Here is a 23,435-nt window from a genome sequence, read left to right as displayed (position 1 = left end):
ATTAGACACCGAACAGAATGTGTGGATCAGAAAGAGGTAGATGTTTGATCTAGTTAGGCCTAGTGGTTAGAGCGACAGGAAGCCTAGTGGTTAGAGCGTTGGGCCAGTAACCTGAAGGTTGCTGGATCGAATTCCCGAGTATTCTGCCCCTGAACAAGGAAGTTAACCCACTGTTCCCCAGTAGGCTGTCATTGTAAATAAGAATTTGTTCTTAACTGACTTGCTTAGTTAAATAAAAAGGTAAAATAAAAATCCTACATTTGAAGCACGTGTCATGATCTTTCCCTTTCTTGCAGTGCCACTCAAATTTACCTAAACCTACTGTCAAGTTACCAGGTTGTTAGCTAGCTAGGTAACATGACAAACAACGTTGTTCAGTTTAGAAGTTGACCGATTAATTAGGGCCGATTTCAAGTTATAACAATCGGAAATTGGTATTCTTGGCCGCCGATTTGCCAATTTTTATTTTATTTTTTATTATTTTAATACCGGTGGGTTAACTGAACGACAGATTTTCACCTTGTCAGCTTGGGGGATCCAATCTTGCAACCTTACAGTTAACTTGTCCAACGCAATGACGACCTGCCTCTCTCTCGTTGCACTCCACAAGGAGACTGCCTGTTACGCGAATGCCGTAAGCCAAGGTAAGTTGCTAGCTAGCATTAAACTTATCTTATAAAAACAATCAATCATAATCACTAGTTAACTACACATGGTTGATGATATTACTAGATATTATCTAGTGTGTCCTGCGTTGCATATAATCTGACTGAGCATACAAGCATCTAAGTATCTGATTGAGCGGTGGTAGGCAGAAGCAGGCTCGTAAACATTCATTCAAACAGCACTTTCGTGCATTTTGCCAGCAGCTCTTCGTTGTGCGTCAAGCATTGAGCTGTTTATGACTTCAAGCCTATCAACTCCCGAGATTAGGCTGGTGTAACCGAAGTGAAATGGCTGGCTAGTTAGCGCTCGCTAATAGCGTTTCAAACGTCACTCGCTCTGAGCCTTGGGGTGGTTGTTCCCCTTGCTCTGCATGGGTAACGCTGCTTCGATGTGGTGGCTGTTGTCGTTGTGTTGCTGGTTCGATCCCAGGGAGGAGCGAGGAGAGGAGCGGAAGCTATACTGTTACACTGGCAATACTAAAGTGCCTATAAGAACATCCAATGGTCAAAGGTTAATGAAATACAAATGGTATAGAGGGAAATAGTCCTATAATAACTACAACCTAAAACTTCTTACCTGGGAATATTGAAGACTCATGTTAAAAGCAACCACCAGCTTTCATATGTTCTCATGTTCTGAGAAAGGCACTGAAACGTTAGCTTTCTTACATAGCACATATTGCACTTTTACCTTCTTCTCCAACACTTTGTTTTTGCAGTATTTAAAACAAATTGAACATGTTTCATTATTTACTTGAGGCTACATTTATTTGATTGATGTATTATATTAAGTTAAAATAAGTGTGCATTCAGTATTGTTGTAATTGTCATTATTACAAATACATTTTAAAAAATCATGTAAAAAATAAATAATTGTATTTATATTTAATTTTAAAATCGGCCGATTAAATCGGTAGCGGCTTTTTTTTGGCCTTCCAATAATCGGTATCGGCGTTGAAAAATCATAATCGGTCAACCTCTAGTTCGGTTATCAAACCAATAATTAGCGGGCCTGGATTAGTTTAAAATCGCGCAGGAAGAAAAGAGGTTATAAGAGGCGTATTCTTTATGCCGTTTGAGCTAGAGACAAAACAGTGTCTTTGTTGCCTGTCGCGGCGCTGTTTTCCTCTCTGGCACTGCTGTGTGACAACAAACTTGCAAACGCCTATAGTCAGACTGGCCTGTGCCCTTTATCAATGATGAAATTACATACAATGTATCAGCTTTACTCGCTCTTCGTGCTGCTCCAATTTAGCAAATGTAACAGAAGACTGATCAGGGTCTCTATCCCCACTCGGCATCACAGCTAAATTACTTTTTTTTTAACCGATGGAGGAATAGATGTGCAGGAAGAGCGGACGGAGAGAAGCAGGTGAGTGAGGACACACGTGATATGCACATGAAAGTGAAGTGGACATTGGACCGGCGCATAGCCTACAAGAGACTAATTGCAGTTGCATAAGCAACTGCCTTTCTAAACATTTACTGTTTATGAAGTCACCTGCAGGTGCTTTAGATGAGTAGGGCCAAAAAAGTTGGTAGTATCATACGGAACGGTACTATGGTATTCTAAAAATGTTGGTGCCATGATGTTTTGGTAGCACGATATTAACGTGGTACTGGATTTCCATGCAACACTACCCTATACACTACCTTTGGTCAAAAGTAGTGCACTATATAGGGAATAGGGTGCCATTTGGGGTGCAAACAATGTCCACTGGTCTTTAAAGTTGTCATTTTTCACTTAGGAATGGAATGCTAGCCACACTGTCCAGCATTGCTAACATGTTCCAGAAATGAGGGGCCATATCTGAGCAACAGCTTGAGCTTCAACAAGAAGTTGGCAGAGAATCCAGTCCATCTGCAAATGACATATTTCCACCTGCGATTTATTTCCCCTGGCTCTTCCACTAGATCCTTTAATACGCTGAGGAAGAAGTGGATCTGAAGAGCTAATCTTTTGGATTAGATATCTACACCTGCCATATTGACACAAAGAAGCCAGAAAGGCAATAAGAAAAATATGGAGTGAAGTGGCTAGATTTTAAGCAAGGGGAATTAGGATATGAGCAGAGGGCAAGGTTTCAAGTTAAATGTATTTGTCATGTGTAAAGACTAGATATTTTACTCACTTCTTGCCATTTCTATAAAAACAAAAACTGGGGAGGCTGGCTGTATGTAATGGTGTTATTATTCAAGAGAAGGGGACCAAGAGAAATAGACAGGTGATATAAAGATATCATGGAAGTTGCTTGGCTTCAAGTTTATTTACCAGGTGTTATGATAACATGGGAAATCTTACTCCCTCATTTGAGTGCTCACGATAAAAACAAAAACTGGAGAGGCAGTTATGAAATGTGTTGTTTTTCAGAGAGAAGGGAACTGAAAGATATAGACAGATGGCCCTCTCGGTATGGGGACTGGCGTCACTTGCCAAGGAGAGGAAGGCACAGGAGGAGGGAGTCCGTGCGACAGACCTACCTGGGTTCAAATACTATTTAAAAAAATAATTCAAATACTTATTGTATTGGATTTAGCCTGCCTGGAGGGCCAGATAGGCGGGGATCCGGGATGTGCACTTGTGACTTTTCTATTGGTTCCATTGCAATAGGCAAACTCAACCATGCAGAGATCAAGTATTTGAAATGATTTCAAATAGTATTTGAACCCATGTTTGACGACCGAAAGGGACGCAAGCTTTTCCACCAACGAGCCGTCGGACTTCAGTCAATGCCAGGAGCAGCATGACTGGCTGTGGTAGGGTTCGGGAGCAGCTGTCAAAATACATGCACTTGATTTGAAAATGCTTTAACTGATTAATGACACCAAATACAGTGCTATTTATACTCTAGGTTTGTACAGTATGTGTTCTCTAATCGCACTTCGATCATTATGCTACTGACAATTTCAGGGTTGGGGTCAATTCTTTTTCAATTCAGGACTCAAATGGAATTCACCCAAACCCTGAATGGTGTAATTAGTACAGGTCTCCCTTTGCTTATCACACAGGTACAAATTCTTCAACACTTAGTCATTCTCCTCATTATTGGAAACTGAAAAAGTCAGCCGAGTGGAGTTAGGTTTAATTGAAGACTGAGGTAGTTTAGTATTGATTTAATTGAAGACTGAGGTAGTTTAGTATTGATTTAATTGATGGGAAGCAGATAGAGTAACATAGGGGACAGGGGAGGCAGATTTACGAAGCTTTAACAAGCAATTGCACTTGTTCCAGTTGACTGAGCTTTAATCTCTATCAGATAAATCAGGTTAGAATTAAGACTCCCCCTGTTTCTCTATACAGCTGTCACCCTGTTTTCTCTTTCCTTCTCACACTCCCTCCATCGCTCTCAGCAGATTCCATTGTTAGGAGCAATATTCTTCAAACACTTTCCTTTTGTATTCCTTTTTAAATATTAAATGTAGTTTTGCATCTATGATTCATGAGGACAAGCACAATGAATAATCTGTTCCACTTTATGACTGGGTAGCTGTGTGTGTGATTCAGTGAGTTGGCTAGCTGGGCTCCCCTCGTGCAAAGCACCCTTTACCTGACTCTCCGTGTTTGGGTCTTGATGTGCACACGACTGTGTGGTTATTACTTCATCAGAAGAGGGAGCAAGGTTCAGGTCAGTTCTTGTGGATGGGAATGGCATGGCAGTGCCTATACGGTGTGTGTGAGCTGTGGCTATAGTGAGCTCATTAGGTTACATCCATCCAAGTGCAGTCCACAGCAGCAACACAGGGGAGCAATGAGGGGCTAAAGGCGGCACGCACACACACACACTTCCTGCTTACTCACCCCTGTTAAGGTCTTTATGTTGTGCAATGCATTCTGGGCCTCCAGGGCAGCTTTTCTGGTATAAAACATTACAAAACAGCATCCTGCAGAGAGAGAAGGGGGGGATTTTTTATTTTTTATTTAATAACAGAACAATCAGAATAGCGCAACATTAAACACAAGTGCTGTTTCAAGACAAGGAATGGAATCACTATTAACTGTTGTACATACAGTACACATACTGCACAGCATGCTAGGTGCCTATACAGCACACGCACAGCATTTGTAGTGAGAGTAGGCTATGGGCAAGATAAGGAGATGGGCTGATGGATCAGGGTCATAGTTGACACTCATGACTGTACAGTACTGCCACAGAGAGCAGAGCAGGAGACCAAGAGGCTATCTGTCTGTCAGGGTCACTGAGGTGTGGCAGAGAAAGGCTACAGTGAGGCTACTCAGAGGCAGGCAGCCACTGTACTGACAAAACTATTGAATGGCTCTCTGTTACATAAGTGTGCATACACACATAGGCAATACATCCACATACATGATAAGAATGGGAGAGGGAAGGAGAGAGCAAGCAAGCAATAAAACAAGAGAGGGCGATGGGGAGGGGTAAGAGAGGAGAAAAAAATAAAAAAAAATACTCTCATCCTTCAGTCCCAGCAGACCGCCAGTGGCGTTCCAGCCTGTCAGTTTCTCTGGGCTGGCAGAGAACACAAAACACACACACACACACACACACACACACACACACACACACACACACACACACACACACACACACACACACACACACACACACACACACACACACACACACACACACACACACACACACACACACACACACACACACACACACACACACACACACACACAGAGTACTGCAGCGTCTCTGACCTACATAGTGTTGTATTGCTGCTGCTTACTGTAGAACTCCCTCTCAGGCTGTGCCGTGCCCGTGAGTTATAATGCTACTGTGTAGTGGAGTGGAGCTCCCCCTCTCTCAAGCCTCGACTGGGAGCTGCGATATGGTAATATGCATTGAGCTTCTCCGTTCTCATCTCTAAGAGGCTGCTTCAGTGTTTCCCCTATATTTATTTAGCAGCGGTGGCATATGAAGATATGTTTTATATACAGTACCAGTCAAAAGTCTGGACACCTACTCATTCCAGGATTTTTCTTTATTTTTACTATTTTCTACATTGCAGAATAATAGTGAGACATCGAATCTATGAAATACCACATATATGGAATCATGTAGTAACCAACAAACTGCTACACAAATCAAAATATGTATTATATTTGAGATTCTTCAAAGTAACCACCCTTTGCCTTGATGACAGCTTTGCACACTCTTGCGATTCTCTCAACCAGCTTCATGAGGTAGTCACCTGGAATGCATTTCAATTAACAAGTGTTGCTTGTTAAAAGTTAATTTGTGGAATGTCTTTCCTTCTTAATGTATTTGAGCCAATAAGTTGTGTTGTGACATGTTAGGGTTGGTATACAGAAGATAGTCCTATTTGGTAAAAGACCGAGTCCATATTATGGCAAGAACAGCTCAAATAAGCAAAGAAAAAATACGGTAAGAAGTAAAAATTACTTTAAGATATGAAGGTCAGTCAACACGGAAAATTTCAAGAACTTTGAAAGTTTCTTCAAGTGCAATCGCAAAAACCATCAAGCGCTATGGTGAAACTGGCTCTAATGAGGGCCGCCTCTGGAAGACCCAGAGTTAACTCTGCTGCACTGGAAGTTCATTAAAGTTACCAACCACAGAAATTGCAGCCCAAATAAATGCTTCAGAGTTCAAGTAACAGACACTTCAACATCAACTGTTCAGAGGAGACTGTGTGAATTGGGCCTTCATGGTCAAAGGAAAGAAACCTGCAAAGAAACCAGGGTAGCCTAGTGGTTAGAGCATTGGACTAGTAACAGAAAAGTTGCAAGTTCAAACCCCCGAGCTGACAAGGTACAAATCTGTCGTTCTGCCCCTGAACAGGCAGTTGACCCACTGTTCCTAGGCAGTCATTGAAAATAAGAATTTGTTCTTAACTGACTTGCCCAGTTAAATAAAAAAAAAATAAAAAAAAATAAAACTAAAGGACACCAATAAGAAGGGCCAAGAAACATGCACAATTGACATTAGACCGGTGGAGTGTGCAAAGCAGTCAAGGCAAAGGATGACTATTTGAAGAATCTCAAAGATAAAATATTTTTTATTTGTTTAACCTGTTGATCCTACCCCCTACTTTTTCGAACATTCTGTTAAAAATCGCGCAACATTTCAGCGCCCTGCTACTCATGCCAGGAATATAGTAAATGCATATGATTAGTATGTGTGGATAGAAAACACGCAGACGTTTCTAAAACTGGTTAAATCACGGCTGTGACTATAACAGAACGTGCGTTTCATCGAAAAGCGCAGGAAAATCTGATCACTGAAAACTGGAAAATATATCAATGCGCCACTTGAATGTATTGTTGAATAGAAACCACATAACCTGGAGCCGAGTTTGCAAAACCTACAGCTTCCACACGATGTCAACAGTCTTGTCATTTGCCTAGGATTTGTTTCTTGGTCAAACATTTCTTCCGGTCTCCAACAGGATATTTTGGTTGAGATTTATCCGGACATTATTTCTAGACGTGGAGCTATAGAATATACATCGCCCCGTGATCAATTTGATCGATTATTAACGTTTACTAATACCTAAAGTTGTATTACAAAAGTATTTTGAAGTGTTTTGTGAAAGTTTATCGTCAACTTTTTTTATTTAAAAAAGATGACGTTGCGTTATAAAACGCTGTTTTTTTCCTTGATCACAGTCTTCATAGATCGATATCTAGGCTATATATGGACCGATTTAATCGAAAAAAAGACCCAATAGTGATGTTTATGGGACATCTAGGAGTGCCAACAAAGAAGATCTTCAAAGGTAATGAATGTTTTATATTTTATTTCTGCATTTTGTGTAGCGCCGACTATGCTAATTATTTTGTTTACGTCCCCTGCGGGTCTTTAGGGGTGTTGCATGCTATCAGATAATAGCTTCTCATGCTTTCGCCGAAAAGCATTTTAAAAATCGGACTTGTTGGCTGGATTCACAACGAGTGTAGCTTTAATTCAGTACCCTGCATGTGTGTTTTAATGAACATTTGAGTTTTAACGAGTGCTATTAGCATTTAGCGTAGCACATTTGCATTTACAGATGTCTAGATGGGACGCCTGCGTGTCGGGTGGAGGTAAGAGGTTAACACCTTTTGGTTACTGCATGGTTCCATATGTGTTATTTCATAGTTGATGTCCACTATTATTCTACAATGTAGAAAATAGTAAAAAATAAAGAAAAACCCTGAAACGAGTAGGTACTCTAAAACATTTGACCGGAAGTGTGTGAGTGTGTGTCTGTATATACACTACCGTTCAAAAGTTTAGGGTCAGTTAGACATTTCCTTGTTTTTAAAAGAAAAAGGAACATTTTTGTTCATTAACATCAAATTGATCAGAAATACAGTGTAGACATTGTTAATGTTGTGAATGACTATTGTAGCTGGAAACGGCTGATTTTTAACGGAATATCTACATAGGCGTACAGAGGCCCATTTTTAGCAAACATCACTCCTGTGTTCCAATGGCACGTTGTTAGCTACTTTGAGAACTAACAATTGCCCAAATTAAAAACTAGGACAGGGAGAATCAAAAATTCCATAAATTAAATGGCATGGGGCTCCCATTGATTTCGTTATAATGGTTGAGTCACTGAAATGGCAAAATACATGGCAAAATGTGTAGAATTGCAGGCCCTTATCTTTACAACAGCTGCATTTTGTCATGGGCCACCCCCCCACGCTAACTTTGCCACCACTGCAGAGTTGCACAACCTTTCCTCTCTGTGACGCTCTCTCTCCCTCTCCGCTGTTCAGTGCGACCCACTAGCACTCTGCTGACGCTAAATAAACCATGAATCTTTCTCGCTCTCTCACTGTGCTTCCCCTCCCTCCCTGCTGCATAGAGGCTAAATAATCCATAGGGCTAAGAGCTAAGCATGATGGTTATCGTGTATTTATAGCCTGCAGTCAGATACCCTGGCATCATCATGACCTAAAAAAAACAACGCTACAAATTTGACCAGTCTCAAAATAGATAGGGGCGAGAACAAACAGACCCAAATTGAAGTGGGGATTTAAAATGGATTGATTCCAACAGAATCAGGAGGACTCATACAAAAGCAAGATGGATGACACAAAGAGGAGGGGGAAACGGCATTGAGGGGTGTATTATCGACTTACAATGTGCTTTATATTAGGCTTCGGCAGTATATCGTATATACCCTATACCGGGATATTTGGAAATAGCCACAGGGATAAAGATTGCGTTCTTCATTTTCGCCTGTCACATTATTTTACATTATGAAGCTCACCGTAGTTCCCCAGAACAGTGTAGCCAGTAACGTGTTTGTTTGTAAATAGCACAACGGGAGAAAGTGGGAGCAGGTGAGTCCAGCAGTGTATTGTCAGGGTCACGTTTTAGATTCAAGTGTTTTTTTTGCTTCAATAGAGTGATCAGGGACATGCAACTAGTTTTCCTTCACAGAAAATACATTAATGAAACACATTCGGCAGAAAATAGCTTCATTTTCATCAATGACAACAGATGAGCAAAGCTATTTGGCTGGCAGCAACACAAGTTAATGAGCGTACAATGAAAGAGCAAAGCTATTTGGCTGGCAGCAACACAAGTAAACGAGCGTACAATGAAAGAGCAAAACCTTCTTGGCAAAATCAATGCATGGCCATCATATTTCTAATGCTTATTATAGAAAAACATGTAGCTGGCTACATTTCCTTATGTTTTGCTTTGGCTGGCTACAGCGAGAAAAGTAGTTTCACATCAGTCAGAGAGCCGGAGAAGATGGCTGCCATTTTATGTGCTCTTAACCAACCTTTCTATTTAGTTTGTTTTTTCACTATGTTTGTTACTTATTTTGCACATAATGTTGCTGCTACCATCTCTTATGACCGAAATTAGCTTCTGGAAATCAGAACAGCGATTACTCACCTTGAACTGGACGAAGAATTTCTCTTTAATGAGTGGGACTAGAGGGATTTACTCCTGACAGCCGAACAGGCCCTCATCTTTTCATTCTCTTTCTCCTGCGAATGACAGGGATATCGCGGACGGAGATCGGGGTGCCTTGTGAGGGAGGATCCGCCAACGAGTGGCAATTCTGTACTATTGGCCAACGTACATTCGGATAATAAATTGGACAAACTAAAAGCATGTATATCCACCAACGGGACACTAAAAACGGAAATATCTTATTTCACTGAGTCGTGGCTGAACGACGACATGAATAAACATACAGCTGGCGGGTTATAGACTGTATCGGCAGGATAGAACAGCAGCTTCTGGTAATACAAGGGGATGTCTATGTGTATTTGTAAACAGCTGGTGCACGATATCTAAGGAAGTCTCGAAGATTTTGCTTGCCTGAGGTAGAGAATCTCATGACAAGCTGTAGACCACACTATCTACCTAGAGAATTTCTGTATTTTTCGTAGCTGTCTACATACCATATCTACATACATATCGATGCTGGCACTAAGACTACACTGAGCTGTATATCACCATAAGCAAACAGGGAAACGCTCATCCAGAGGCGGCGCTCCTAGTGGCCGGGGACTTTAATAAAGGGAAATTAAAATCAGTTTTACCAAATTTCTTCCAGCGTGTTAAATGTGCAACCAGAGGATGGGAAAACAACAACTGTAGACTACCTTTACTTCACACACATAGACACGTACAAAGCTCTCTCTCCCTCCATTTGGCAAATATGGCCATAATTCTATCCTCCTGATTCCTGGTTACAAGCCAAAATTAAAGCAGGAAGCACCAGTGACTAGATCAATAGAAAAAGTGGTCAGATGAAGCAGATGCGAAACTACAGGACTGTTTTGCTAGCACAGACTGGAATATGTTCTGGGATTCTTCCAATGCCATTGAGGAGTACACCACACCATTCACTGGCTTCATCAATAAGTGCATAGATGACGTCATCCCCACAGTGACCGTACGTACATACTAGAGGTCGACCGATTAAATCGGGCCGATTTTCAAGTTTTCATAACAATCGGAAATCGGTATTTTTGGGCACCGATTAAAAATATAAAAAAATTGTATACCTTTATATAAGTAGGCAACTCAGAAAGAACACATTCTTATTTTCAATGACGGCCTAGGAACAGTGGGTTAACTGCCTCGTTCAGGGGCAGAACGACAGATTTTCACCTTGTCAGCTCCAATCTTGCAACCTTACAGTTAACTAGTCCAACGCAATAACGACCTGCCTCTCTCTCTCGTTGCACTCCAGGAGACTGCCTGTTACGCGAAAGCAGTAAGCCATGGTAAGTTGCTAGCTAGCATTAAACTTATCTTATAAAAAAACAATCAATCATAATCACTAGTTAACTACATATGGTTGATGATATGATATTACTAGATATTATCTAGCATGACCTGGGATGCATATAATCTGAATGAGCATACAAGCATACAAGTATCTAAGTATCTGACTGAGCGATGGTAGGCACTTTCGTGCGTTTTGCCAGCAGCTTTTCGTTGTGCATCAAGCATTGCGCTGTTTATGACTTCAAGCCTATCAACTCCCGAGATTAGGCTGGTGTAACTGAAGTGAAATGGCTAGCTAGTTAGCGAGTGCTAATAGCTTTACAAACGTCACTTGCTCTGAGCCTTCTAGTAGTTGTTCCCCTTGCTCTGCATGGGTAACACTGCTTCGATGGTGGCTGTTGTCGTTGTGTTGCTGGTTCGAGCCCAGGGAGGAGCGAGGAGAGGGACGGAAGCTATACTGTTACACTGGCAATACTAAAGTGCCTATAAGAACATCCAATAGTCAAAGGTTAATGAAATACAAATGGCATTGAGGGAAATAGTCCTATAATAACGTTTTACCTGGGAATATTGAAGACTCAAGCTTTCAATGTTCTCATGTTCTGAGCAAGGAACTGAAACGTTAGCTTTCTTACATAGCACCTATTGCACTTTTACTTTCTTCTCCAATACTTTGTTTTTGCATTATTTAAACCAAATTGAACATGTTTCATTATTTACTTGAGGCTACATTTATTTTATTGATGTATTATATTAAGTTAAAATAAGTGTTCATTCAGTATTGTTGTAATTGTCATTATTACAAATAAATGTACAAAAACATAAAATAATAATAAATAAACACATTTTATTTTTAAAATCGGCCTTTTGGGTCCTCCAATAATCGGTATCGGTGTTGAAAAATCATAAATCGGTCGACCTCTATTACATACCCCAATCAGAAGCCATGGTTTACAGGCAACATCCGCACTGGGATAAAGGGTAGAGCCGCCACTTTTAATTAAGGAGCAGGACACGAACCCGGAAGCTTATAAGAAATCCTGCTACGCCCTCCGACAAACCATCAAACAGGCAAACCGTCAATACAGGACTAAGATCGAAACATCTTACACCAGCTCCAACGCTCGTATGATATAATATAATAATAATAATATATGCCATTTAGCAGACGCTTTTATCCAAAGCGACTTACAGTCATGTGTGCATACATTCTACGTATGGGTGGTCCCGGGGATCGAACCCACTACCCTGGCGTTACAAGCGCCATGCTCTACCAACTGAGCTACACAGGACCATATGTCAAGACTTGCAAACTATTATACAAAGGGAAGCACAGCCGAGAGCTGCCCAGTGACACGACGAGCTAAATTATTTCTATGCTTGCTTTGAGGCAAGTAACACTGAAACGTGCATGAAAGAACCAGCTGTTCCAGACAACATTCCATAAGCAAAGAGTGTAACAGGAAAAGGCAGCCATACCCAACTCTCTGGAGATTGCATGGGCCTCAGGTGTAATCCATGCTTGAGACCTGGTTTTTGGAATTCGAATTCTAATGTTGATGAGTGATGATAAATAAAGTAGATTATTCAGACATGCTTTGTAGACAAACACGAGAGCATGTTGTTCTTGTCTCATGGACAGCAAAGTCCAACCCACATGTTGATATAAAAACAGTGGTGAGTTCTGTAGCTATCACCCGTAATAAACCTAAGTGCGCAATGATAAGTAGCATCCAGCGGTTTAAGTGTGGATGCCGTAGCATGCGGGTAGATAATATCCGCATAATCTATAAACAGACATAAAAGTAGCTTGCATAATTTGTCTTCTATTTGTATAGGACAAACATGTCCTGTTTCTATGGAGGAAGCATAGCTTGATTTTTACCTTGACTAACCGGTGCACATTGACTCTGTACCGGTACCCCCTGTATATAGCCTCACTATTGTTATTTTACTGCTGCTCTTTTTTTTTTTTCACCTTTATTTAACCAGGTAGGCTAGTTGAGAACAAGTTCTCATTTGCAACTGCGACCTGGCCAAGATAAAGCATAGCAGTGTGAACAGACAACACAGAGTTACACATGGAATAAACAATTAACAAGTCAATAACACAGTAGAAAAAATGGGCAGTCTATATACAATGTGTGCAAAAGGCATGAGGTAGGCGAATAATACAATTTTGCAGATTAACACTGGAGTGATAAATGATCAGATGGTCATGTACAGGTAGATATATTGGTGTGCAAAAGAGCAGAAAAATAAATAAATAAAAACAGTATAAAAACAGTATGGGAATGAGGTAGGTGAAAATGGGTGGGCTATTTTCCTATAGACTATGTACAGCTGCAGCGATCGGTTAGCTGCTCGGATAGCTGATGTTTGAAGTTGGTGAGGGAGATAAAAGTCTCCAACTTCAGCGATTTTTGCAATTCGTTCCAGTCACAGGCAGCAGAGTACTGGAACGAAAGGCGGCCAAATGATGTGTTGGCTTTAGGGATGATCAGTGAGATACACCTGCTGGAGCGCGTGCTACGGATGGGTGTTGCCATCGTGACCAGTGAACTGAGATAAGGCGGAGCTTTACCTAGCATGGACTTGTAGATGACCTGGAGCCAGTGGGTCTGGCGATGAATATGTAGTGAGGGCCAGCCGACTAGAGCATACAAGTCGCAGTGGTGGGTGGTATAAGGTGCTTTAGTGACAAAACGGATGGCACTGTGATAGACTGCATACAGTTTGCTGAGTAGAGTGTTGGAAGCCATTTTGTAGATGACATCGCCGAAGTCGAGGATCGGTAGGATAGTCAGTTTTACTAGGGTAAGCTTGGCAGCGTGAGTGAAGGAGGCTTTGTTGCGGAATAGAAAGCCGACTCTTGATTTGATTTTCGATTGGAGATGTTTGATGTGGGTCTGGAACGAGAGTTTGCAGTCTAGCCAGACACCTAGGTACTTATAGATGTCCACATATTCAAGGTCGGAACCATCCAGGGTGGTGATGCTAGTCGGGCATGCGGGTGCAGGCAGCGATCGGTTGAAAAGCATGCATTTGGTTTTACTCGCGTTTAAGAGCAGTTGGAGGCCACGGAAGGAGTGCTGTATGGCATTGAAGCTCGTTTGGAGGTTAGATAGCACAGTGTCCAATGACGGGCCGAAAGTATATAGAATGGTGTCGTCTGCGTAGAGGTGGATCAGGGAATCGCCCGCAGCAAGAGCAACATCATTGATATACACAGAGAAAAGAGTCGGCCCGAGAATTGAACCCTGTGGCACCCCCATAGAGACTGCCAGAGGACCGGACAGCATGCCCTCCGATTTGACACACTGAACTCTGTCTGAACTCTGTCTTATTTACTTCTATCTCTTATTTAGATTATTTTTTAAGGTATTTTACTTAAAACTGCATTGTTGATTGAGTAAGCATTTCACTGTAAGGGCTGTTGTATTCGGCGAATGTGACAAATGAAAATTGATTTATTTTGTCTGCTGATACGATTGCCCATTACTCTGATGCGGAACAGAAATTACAATAAGAAACACATGACATCTGAATTAACTTAACCCCTAAGTTTAACTTGCTAGTTATCTAAGTAAGTGGCTAAATCAATAAGGAGACGGGGCATCATATAGTGTTAGTTTTCTGCTGTGTTTGAGAAGTAACAGCCCTTTGGATGAGTTATTTCTAGAGCTGCCACCACCTTGATTTCCTTGTGTTTTTCCTCCTCTCCATTGTCAGTCTGTCTTCTCCTCTACACTCTTCTTTGAGCAGAGCAGGCAGGTCCGTTGCTCTAGCGACTCCACAGACACAGCGTGTAGCCTACACATGCTGCTCCAGAGCCAGTACTGTTCTTCCTTCAGAGAAGCATGCGTCAAAACTTTGTTCATTTACACAATGCCTCTTATTCAACTTCGCTTGTAAATGTCCAAACTCACCAAAATGACATTCGGTAGCACCTACACACACTTTATAAGCTGGATTGCCTGTCTTTAAAATTAATTTATTTTCATTAGCGCTTGTTAGCATACTTAGCTAGCAGCCTACATTGAAATTAGCTATCACTTGTGCTAATTTTGTTATCATTCAGGTAGACACTACACAATTGGCTTGTTTTTGAGGTTTTTGGCATCGCCTTGTGTACTAAGCCGGTAGTACGGTATATCCCGTATGAGAGAAGGACAGTATGGTGATATGAAAATGTGGATACCGCCTCAACCCTACTCTATATTAAACAGCACCCAGGAGACACTGGTCTAAGTACACAGAAGACTCATTTGGTGTTTTTGACAGACGCCTGGGTATACATGTACTTACAAGTTTATACAGAGGTCTAATAAGCAGATGAATTCTCATTTCAATGGGGGGTAGGGGGTGGTTCAATTTCAATGCAGTCTCTTGCTTAGAACAGTGCAGTGTAATATCACTACAGCTCAGAGGTACAAAGTTGGGAACATACCTGAGCAAATTCCAATGACAACTCTCCAGCCTGCAACTGTGAGATTAGGTCTAGCTCCCTCCTCCATTCATATCTCCCTCCCTCCCTCCCTTCCAGCTCTGAGTACTGGCAGTAACAGATAGACCAGACACAAAGTACCAACATTAAAGAGAGGGTTCCACAATCCACATCAAAACCACCAGTTGGAGGATTAAGGCTTTCAATCCTTATTGAATCCCTCACATCAGGTTTGAGACAGTGTATTAAATAATGGGAATATGCCTGGCCGCCATAAAACATATTTTCACTTCACATCAAAGACCATATTTACATGTGGCTAATTCCAGAGGGCTGGGCACTTTCAGTGGCATGCACACGCACCCCACACAGTCGCAGAAGCTTTCAGAACTGCAGGCTTCTACTTGGCCGTCTCGGCTAATTGCGAGCCCAAACAGAACCGCTCGACGCGAGCACTCGAAGGTGAGTGTGTCGATGGATGTCTTAATGGAAAATTGCAGGCAAATAAAACTCCTTCCTCCCGTCTTTCCCTTGCTCACTCACTTCTTTACACATCTCTTAACCACCCGAGGAAATAAAATATGTTTTCCATAATGGACAGGAGTAAGAAGGGTTGCTATTTGGTATAACCCTGAAAACATAACAGAAATTTATATTATGTTCAAAGTAATAGACTCAGGAATATAGCGCGCACACACAAACAGCCTACTACGCCTGTTAACACCGACATTGAGTGACAGCACTGTGTGTGTGTGTGTGTGTGTGTGTGTGTGTGTGTGTGTGTGTGTGTGTGTGTGTGTGTGTGTGTGTGTGTGTGTGTGTGTGTGTGTGTGTGTGTGTGTGTGTGTGTTGTATTGAAGTGACCTCTTGGCTATTCTTTATTGCTGTCATAAAGCAAAGTGAGTTTGCATGAGCGTGTGAGTTATGACAGCCCCTACACCTCTGTTTCCGTCTTCTCTTTGGCTTCTAGGGCCTAGGCTATTGTAATGTTATTTCTGCTGCTATAGAAAGGGCTTTATTAAAGACATTTACAATTGATTTACCTTTGCTTTGGGGGGGTGTGGCAGCGCGGTCTCGGAGGATGTTGATCTGGTGCACGGCCCCATAGGGCTCAAACAGCTCCTTGAGTTCGGTTTCCGTCCAGGAGCGGGGGATCTGGCCAACGAACATCTTGATGGAGTCATGGTCAGGGGTATCCAGGTTCTCCATAGAACCATTCATCCTGCTGCTGTTGCTGCCGTTGCTGTGGGGAAGAGGTGGAGGGGGAAGAAGGATTTAGTACAATATTTAGTTTAGGATAATTTAGTACCAGGGCCTACCATCTTATTGCTAGCTTTTTGGTGGCGCAGCTGGCTAAGGTGTTTCAAGAGGGCGGTCACGTGTGTTTGCAAGACAGAGGACGCAAGAAACAGTTTCAGTGCGAGCAGGTGAGCAAGGCAGCTATACTGTTGAGCAGCAGCGTGTTGGCAGTTACACGTACAAAAAAAAAAAACTCTGGTTGCACCGTGGTATTGGTAGAAAATGTTCTGCAAAGCATTTGCAACATGGCACTAACATCTCCTAGCGATGGGCTAGTTTTTCACAAAAACCTGTACCATAGAACTACCATAGAACACAATTGTAGCCAATCTTGGCTGACGGATGACACACTGTTCTGCAATGAAGCCTCAACAGCTCTCTCTAGGGTAATACCATGGTGTAGCCCAAGGACAGCTATAGTTTTCATTCTCCTCTGGGTACATTGACTTCAATACAAAACCTAGGAGGCTCATGGTTCTCAAACCCTTCCATAGACTTACAGTAATTATGACAACTTCCAGAGGATGTCCGCGAACGTATCAGAGCTCTTGCAGCATGAACTAACCTGTTGTCCACCCAATCAAAAAAAATCTGAGAATTAATTTAGAACAGCTGGGTGAATTGAATTTAAATACCTTATCCAATATGCTTTAAAATAAAGAAATAAAGAAAAATGGTCCTCCCTAATCTTAAAATGGCACCAACTGCCACTGGTATATACCGTATACCGGGGTATTTGGAAATAGCCGCGGGATGGTTTTTCAATACCGTTGAAATTATTTAACATTTTTAAATAATAATTTTATATTTGAAGTTACTTTTTAAATAAATATCTGCAGTCAACTTGTACAATACGTGAGGAGATAAAGCAGATAGCGTTTTTTCACATTATGAAGCTTACTATAGTCCCCAGTGGGAGCAGGTCCAGCAGTGTATTGCCAGGGTCACGTTTTAGATTTAAGAGTCAAGTGTTCTTTTGCTTCAATAGAGTGATCAGGGACATGCAACTAGTTTTCGTTCGCAGAAAAAACAATGCAACACATTCGGCAGAAAATAGTTTCATTTTCATCAGATGACAACAGATGAGCAAAGCTATTTGGCTGGCAGCAAAACAAGTTAACAAGCGTATAATGAAAGAGCAAAACCTTGTCAAAAACGATGCATGGCCATCATATTTCTAATGTTTATCATAGAAAGAATATAGCCAGCTACATTCCTTATGTTTTGCTTAGAAGAACATCTTACATTTTACCCGAGAAATGTAGGCTGGCTACACCGAAAAGTACAGGCGAAAAGTCAGTACTATCTGATGATAGTATGCCCACTTGTGATTTTGTAACAGAAGCACAAAATTAGTCTGATGCCGAGCAGAAATATTAAGAAACATTTTAGATCTGCGTTTACAAAACGCAGCAAGATATTTCTTAAGTGCTTTATCTTTTTTTTTCTGTGTGAAAAACACACCAAAAATGATGTTCGGTTGCTCATACCTTTACATGTATAACTTTATGAGCTGTGCCGCCTGTCTTTGCAATTTGTATATTTTGTTTGCACTTGTTAGCATATTTAGCTAGCAGCCTCCATGGAAATTCACTATTACTTGTGCTAATTTTGTTAGCTGGCTGGTCTGGTAATAGATGACCAATGGGCCTTTTTGAATTTTTTTTGGAGCCCTCGTGTACTAAGCTAGTATTACCATAAATCCCAGCATGCGAGAAGGATGGTATGACGATATGAAACTCTGGATACCGCCCAACCCCCATTTGTATCATTGAATCAAGGCTAAATGTGCTAGTGTTTGTAAAAGTGTCCTGTTTTCAGACAGTGTGAATTGAGTTAAGTCATTGGCTCCTCCCAAAAATTGAAGTTGATTAGTACCAGGTGTATTAATGTGAGCGGGAGAGAGGCAGTGGCTAGTTAGACAAGGATGAGATGCGTTTGTATTGTTTCAACAGTAGTCAGGGATTTTTTGCAATTGTGATCCTTGGGCAGGCTGCCGAAATGTTTTTTTTTCGCGTCCCCTACAAACAGCGTAAATAACTAACATTTTCAGGATGAAATATATATATATTTTAAAGTCACCGCCAAGATGGGGTCCAATAAAATTCTCAAACAAGCCGACAGTGCTCATCGCCACGCCCACCACCCAAGCCCATTTTTTATCCAGAATAAGCCCTGGTTGTGTACGTTTAATCCAGGTTTTAGCCTTTCAGGGGATTTATTTTGTGCCTGATGAGTCTATTTTTTGGATTTCATTCACCAGCTCAACAAACAATGCAATAGTACTTTGACTGCTGCTGTTTTAAAACAAACAATTTAGAGAGACAGTAACACAAGAGCCGCACACACAGCTCTCTCTCTCCCCCTCAGTGGGTCAGCGCCATGCTGCATGGCCAGGCCCTGAGAGGGGATCAGCATTCCCAGGGTGATTAAGTTAGGGCCAGCCTTAAAGGGACTGATGGAGTGTCTGCAGGCCAGACCACTGAGGCCAGGCAACGTACCACAAAGTCTACCACACAGACCATCAGAAGCCTCTCTGATGCCCACTGAGCCAGAAAAGCAAATATGCAGCAGGCCAGACCAGGCAGGCAGCATTGCGTAAGTATCACACTGTGCCCACTGCCTAGACCACTACACACTAGAAGCCTCTGTCAGCATATGCCCACACTGAGGCTGAAGGGGCAGCCTCTTACAAGCGCTGACCCCCCCACCCGACAGAGCCAGGCTGGGAGGGGCCAGTACGCCACAACTCTGGCCCCACATTTAGCTGGGAGACTGGTCCTACCTAGTAGTCAACTAGGTACAGGGAAGGTATTATTCACTCACATTGCACACGCACACAAAAGACTGTGCCAAAGGATCACTTTTATGTGTGTGCGCGCACGAGTGTTAGGGCTGGGCGATATAGCCAAAATATATCACCGTATTAATTTTTTTTAAATAATAAAACATTTCTAAATTTGCTTTAGGAGTAGCATGTGACCCAAAGGTGGAAAAAACACACAAGTGATTTCAATGGGTCTTTCTCCATTCTGATTAATTGTTCTATACTGTTCAGACTTCAACCCCCCCAAAAAAATGTCTACACTTTCATAAATCTCTGCATTTCCTGCACTCATTTTGAGATCCTTTATACACTGTCAAGTACGGCTGCACGACATGGGCAAAAACAAACCTAGGCCATATTTTTTAACCAAATGTTGCAATTGTGATTTAGAGCAAAACATTTGGATAAACTGTTGGAATCATGGAAATAGAATGATTATTCAAATTCTATATAAAAAAGAGTGGGCACTTTGAATACAGTGTTGTTTGACAACGAATGTAAATGCCACGGAGGAGTTATTTTGACAGGGTAAGAAAAAGGGGAATACCTAGTCAGTTGTACAACTGAATGCATTCAACTGAATCAGAGAGGTGCGGAGGAGGGCTGCCGTAAAATCGACATCCACGTCAACGGTGCCCGGGGAACAGTGGGTTAACTGCCTTGCTCAGGGGCAGAACAACATATTTTTTTACCTTGTCAGCTCAGGGATTCGATCCAGCAACTTTTACTGGCCCAACGCTCTACCCACTAAGCTACCTGCCACCCCAAAGTGTTGGTCAGTGTTTCCAGGGTACCCTATAATATTTGTCTACATTAAATGTTTTCTCTTTAGGTACTTCATGTAGCCAACATACTCATGCTTCATCTATTCCTCTTTGATTTAGAATATACTGTTGCACAAACAACATGCTGATCTAGGTCTACACCATAATTGGTATGAGGCTGTATAGCTAGCTACGTTTGCTCCGACTCGGTACATTTATTAGCTAGCTAGCGATTAGCATTAGCAGCTAACACGATTTAGCCACAACTTGCTAAGAAAAGACAAACTAGCGGGTTGCAGATAAGAAAAACAAATAGTGTAAAAGTAGAACACTTGTGGATTTATATTAAGAAGCAAAGCGGAAAAAGCATTGTCGTCGTCAACATTGTTGGATGATCATGTAGACTGAACGCAAGTGTATCGTGGTCGAGCAACACCAAACACGATCCTTGAGGGACAGGGGGCGTGGCTAGGTCTGTCTGGAAAGTGGCATGGAGAGAGATGACTGAAGTAGTGGAGAAAACTGAAAATGTACGCTAAGAGATCGACCGATTAATTGGGGCCAATTTCAAGTTCTCATAACAATCGGTTATGGCCAACTACATTGCATTCCACGAGGAGACTGCGTGGCAGGCTGACTATCTGTTACATGAGTGCAGCAAGGAGTAAGTTGCTAGCTAGAATTAAACTTATCTTATCTTAGAAAAAACAATCTTAACATAATCACTAGTTAACTACACACGGTTGATGATATTACTAGTTTATCTAGCTTGTCCTGCGTTGCATATAATCGATGCGGTGCCTGTTAATTTAGCATCGAATCACAGCCTACTTCGCCAAACGGGTGATTTAAGAAGCATATTCGGGAAAAAAAACTGTAGTTGCACCAATGTGAACCTAACCATAAACATCAACGCCTTTCTTAAAATAAATACACAAGTATATATTTTTAAACCTGCATATTTAGTTAATATTGCCTGCTAACATGAATTTATTTTAACTAGGGAAATTATGTCACTTCTCTTGCGTTCTCTGCAAGCAGTCAGGGTATATGCAGCAGTTTGATCCGCCTGGCTCTTCGCGAACTGTGTGAAGACCATTTCTGCCTAACAAAGACAGTAATTAATTAGCCAGAATTGTACATAAATATGACATAACATTGAAGGTTGTGCAATGTAATGGAAATATTTAGACTTATGGATGCCACCCATTAGGCAAAATAAGGAACGGTTCTGTATTTCACTGAAAGAATAAACATTTTGTTTTCAAAATGATAGGGCAAATCCGGAAACTATCATTGTATTTCTGTGTGTTATTATATTATAATTAAGTCTATGATTTGATATAGCAGTCTGACTGGGCGGTGGTAGGCAGCAGCAGGCTCGTAAGCATTCATTCAAACATCACTTTCCAGCATTTTATGACTTCAAGCCTATCAACTCCTGAGATTAGGCTGGCAGTACTATAGTGCCTATAAGAACATCCAATAGTCAAAGGCATATGAAATACAAATGGTATAGAGGGAAATAGTCCTATAATTCCTACAACCTAAAACTCCTTACTTCGGAATATTGAAGACTCATGTTAAAAAGGAACCACCGAGCTGTCATACATTCTCATGTTCTGAGCAAGGAACTTAAACGTTACCTTTTTTACATGGCGCACTTTTAGAGCACTTTTACTTTCTTCTCCAACCCTTTGTTTTTGCATTATTTAAACCAAGTTGAACATGTTTCATTTATTTGAGACTTTATTGATCTGTTAGATTTTATTGATGAATTATATTAAGTTAAAATAAAAAAAGTGTTAATTCAGTAATGTTGTAATTGTCATTAAAACGTCCGATTAATCGGTATCGGCTTTTTTGGGTCCTCCAATAGTCTGTATCGGCGTTGAAAAAAATCATAAAAATCAAGTCAACCTCTAGTACTTTACACACGGCATATCACATTTAACAAACCAAACATAAAAATAACATTATAGAAGGTAAAATAAAAACCCAAACCGGTCCGTGCATCAATACCGGTATATAGTAAAATAAGGTATACCGGCCAGCTCTAGTGTGTGTGTGTACATCCAATTGAGGACTCAAGGGACTCCTGGTGTGAGAATGCTGGCAACTGGCACACAGACCTGGTGATTAGTTAATGGGATAGTAAGCAGAGGGACTGAGGGAGACAAAAACAGGGAAAGAGTGACTAGGTTAAATAAAGGGACAGAGAGAGTTACAAGTATACAGACCTTTGGACACGAGCCATCCATCTCTTACACATAGAGCCTAAACGCTCGGCCGAGACACCAAGTGACGACCTAAACGACATTCTGACTCCTCACTGTCGGTCCTCTGGAAAGCCAACTCTTAAAAAGACCCAGATCCTACACACTTCACAAATAACTCTTCAGGGGAAAAATGGAAAAAAATACAAATACTTTCCTTACTGGAGCCAATACATCCAAAATGACAATTTAAAGCTCACAAAGCCAAGGGGCGACTTCACTGCCCCTCACCAACAACCCCGACAGATATCTGTACAGGATCCACTCAGCAGCAAGGCCTCGGCACAGCAGTGTAGTGGTCAGTCAGCACTAACCAGAAGATAGCAATCCTAAACACAGTGAAGCAGGGAGGTACAGTACTATCTGAAATTGTCCAATAACAAAAGCTCCCTTTCTATTGTTGTTGCAAAATGTTTTACCCTCTTAACACCTCTCTAAAACGCTGGGAGTTGGCAGAGAGAGGATTGTAGCCCATCACCCTCCTCAGGCGCTGGTCTAGCTTGGCGATGGAACAGGGAGTAACCTACCAGCTTCCACCATCAGCACTTAGAAATACAATCACTAGAATAGGCTAACCCATTTTTACAGTAATCCTACTGTGATGATGCCCAATCTATGAATTCGCTCTATGCTATCCTGAGCGCAGCAACAGCGGAAACAATTGCATATTGTTCAGATGCTGGAGAGAACACTATTCACCGATAGATCCCCTATACAGTAACAATGGGCCTGTGGTGAGTCAGAGGGAAGCTTTGTAATCCTCCCATCCAATGCTACGTCTCACTAAACCACCGCAACGGGCATTGTGGTGTGTGACACCATTTATCTAGTTGCCAGATCCAAGCAGCCTTTCTCTGACGCCATTTTGCTGAGTGCTTTGCCTGCCTTCTCATACATCTAAAATCTCAGACACAGCTGCATGTCACATAATTAGGTCAGTCCCCGACTAAAACGAAACAAA

The 23,435-nt window shown here is 41.6% G+C and overlaps 1 protein-coding gene across 11 annotated transcripts in view; it reads right to left on the bottom strand.

Moving 5' to 3' along the window:
* The window catches only part of LOC124004649 (CUGBP Elav-like family member 2), a 65,432-nt gene that overhangs the window by 18,903 nt on the left and 23,094 nt on the right, over positions 1 to 23,435 (bottom strand). For 10 of the 11 annotated variants that reach the window (XM_046313347.1, XM_046313356.1, XM_046313319.1 and 7 more), the window contains exons 2-3: positions 16,352 to 16,551; positions 4,465 to 4,547 (exon numbers count right to left, since the gene is read on the bottom strand). In XM_046313347.1, coding sequence (XP_046169303.1) covers positions 4,465 to 4,547; positions 16,352 to 16,551 — 283 coding nt within the window. Of the gene's footprint in view, positions 1 to 4,464; positions 4,548 to 16,351; positions 16,552 to 22,438; positions 22,592 to 23,435 lie in introns of those variants that run through there. The other variant, XM_046313392.1, reaches the window with a different exon arrangement.

The sequence above is a fragment of the Oncorhynchus gorbuscha genome, linkage group LG02 (assembly GCF_021184085.1).
Source record: "Oncorhynchus gorbuscha isolate QuinsamMale2020 ecotype Even-year linkage group LG02, OgorEven_v1.0, whole genome shotgun sequence".
Classification (NCBI taxonomy): Eukaryota; Metazoa; Chordata; class Actinopteri; order Salmoniformes; family Salmonidae; genus Oncorhynchus; species Oncorhynchus gorbuscha.
Note: the sequence above shows the minus strand (reverse complement) of the source record. Positions and strands in the feature narration are given on the sequence as shown.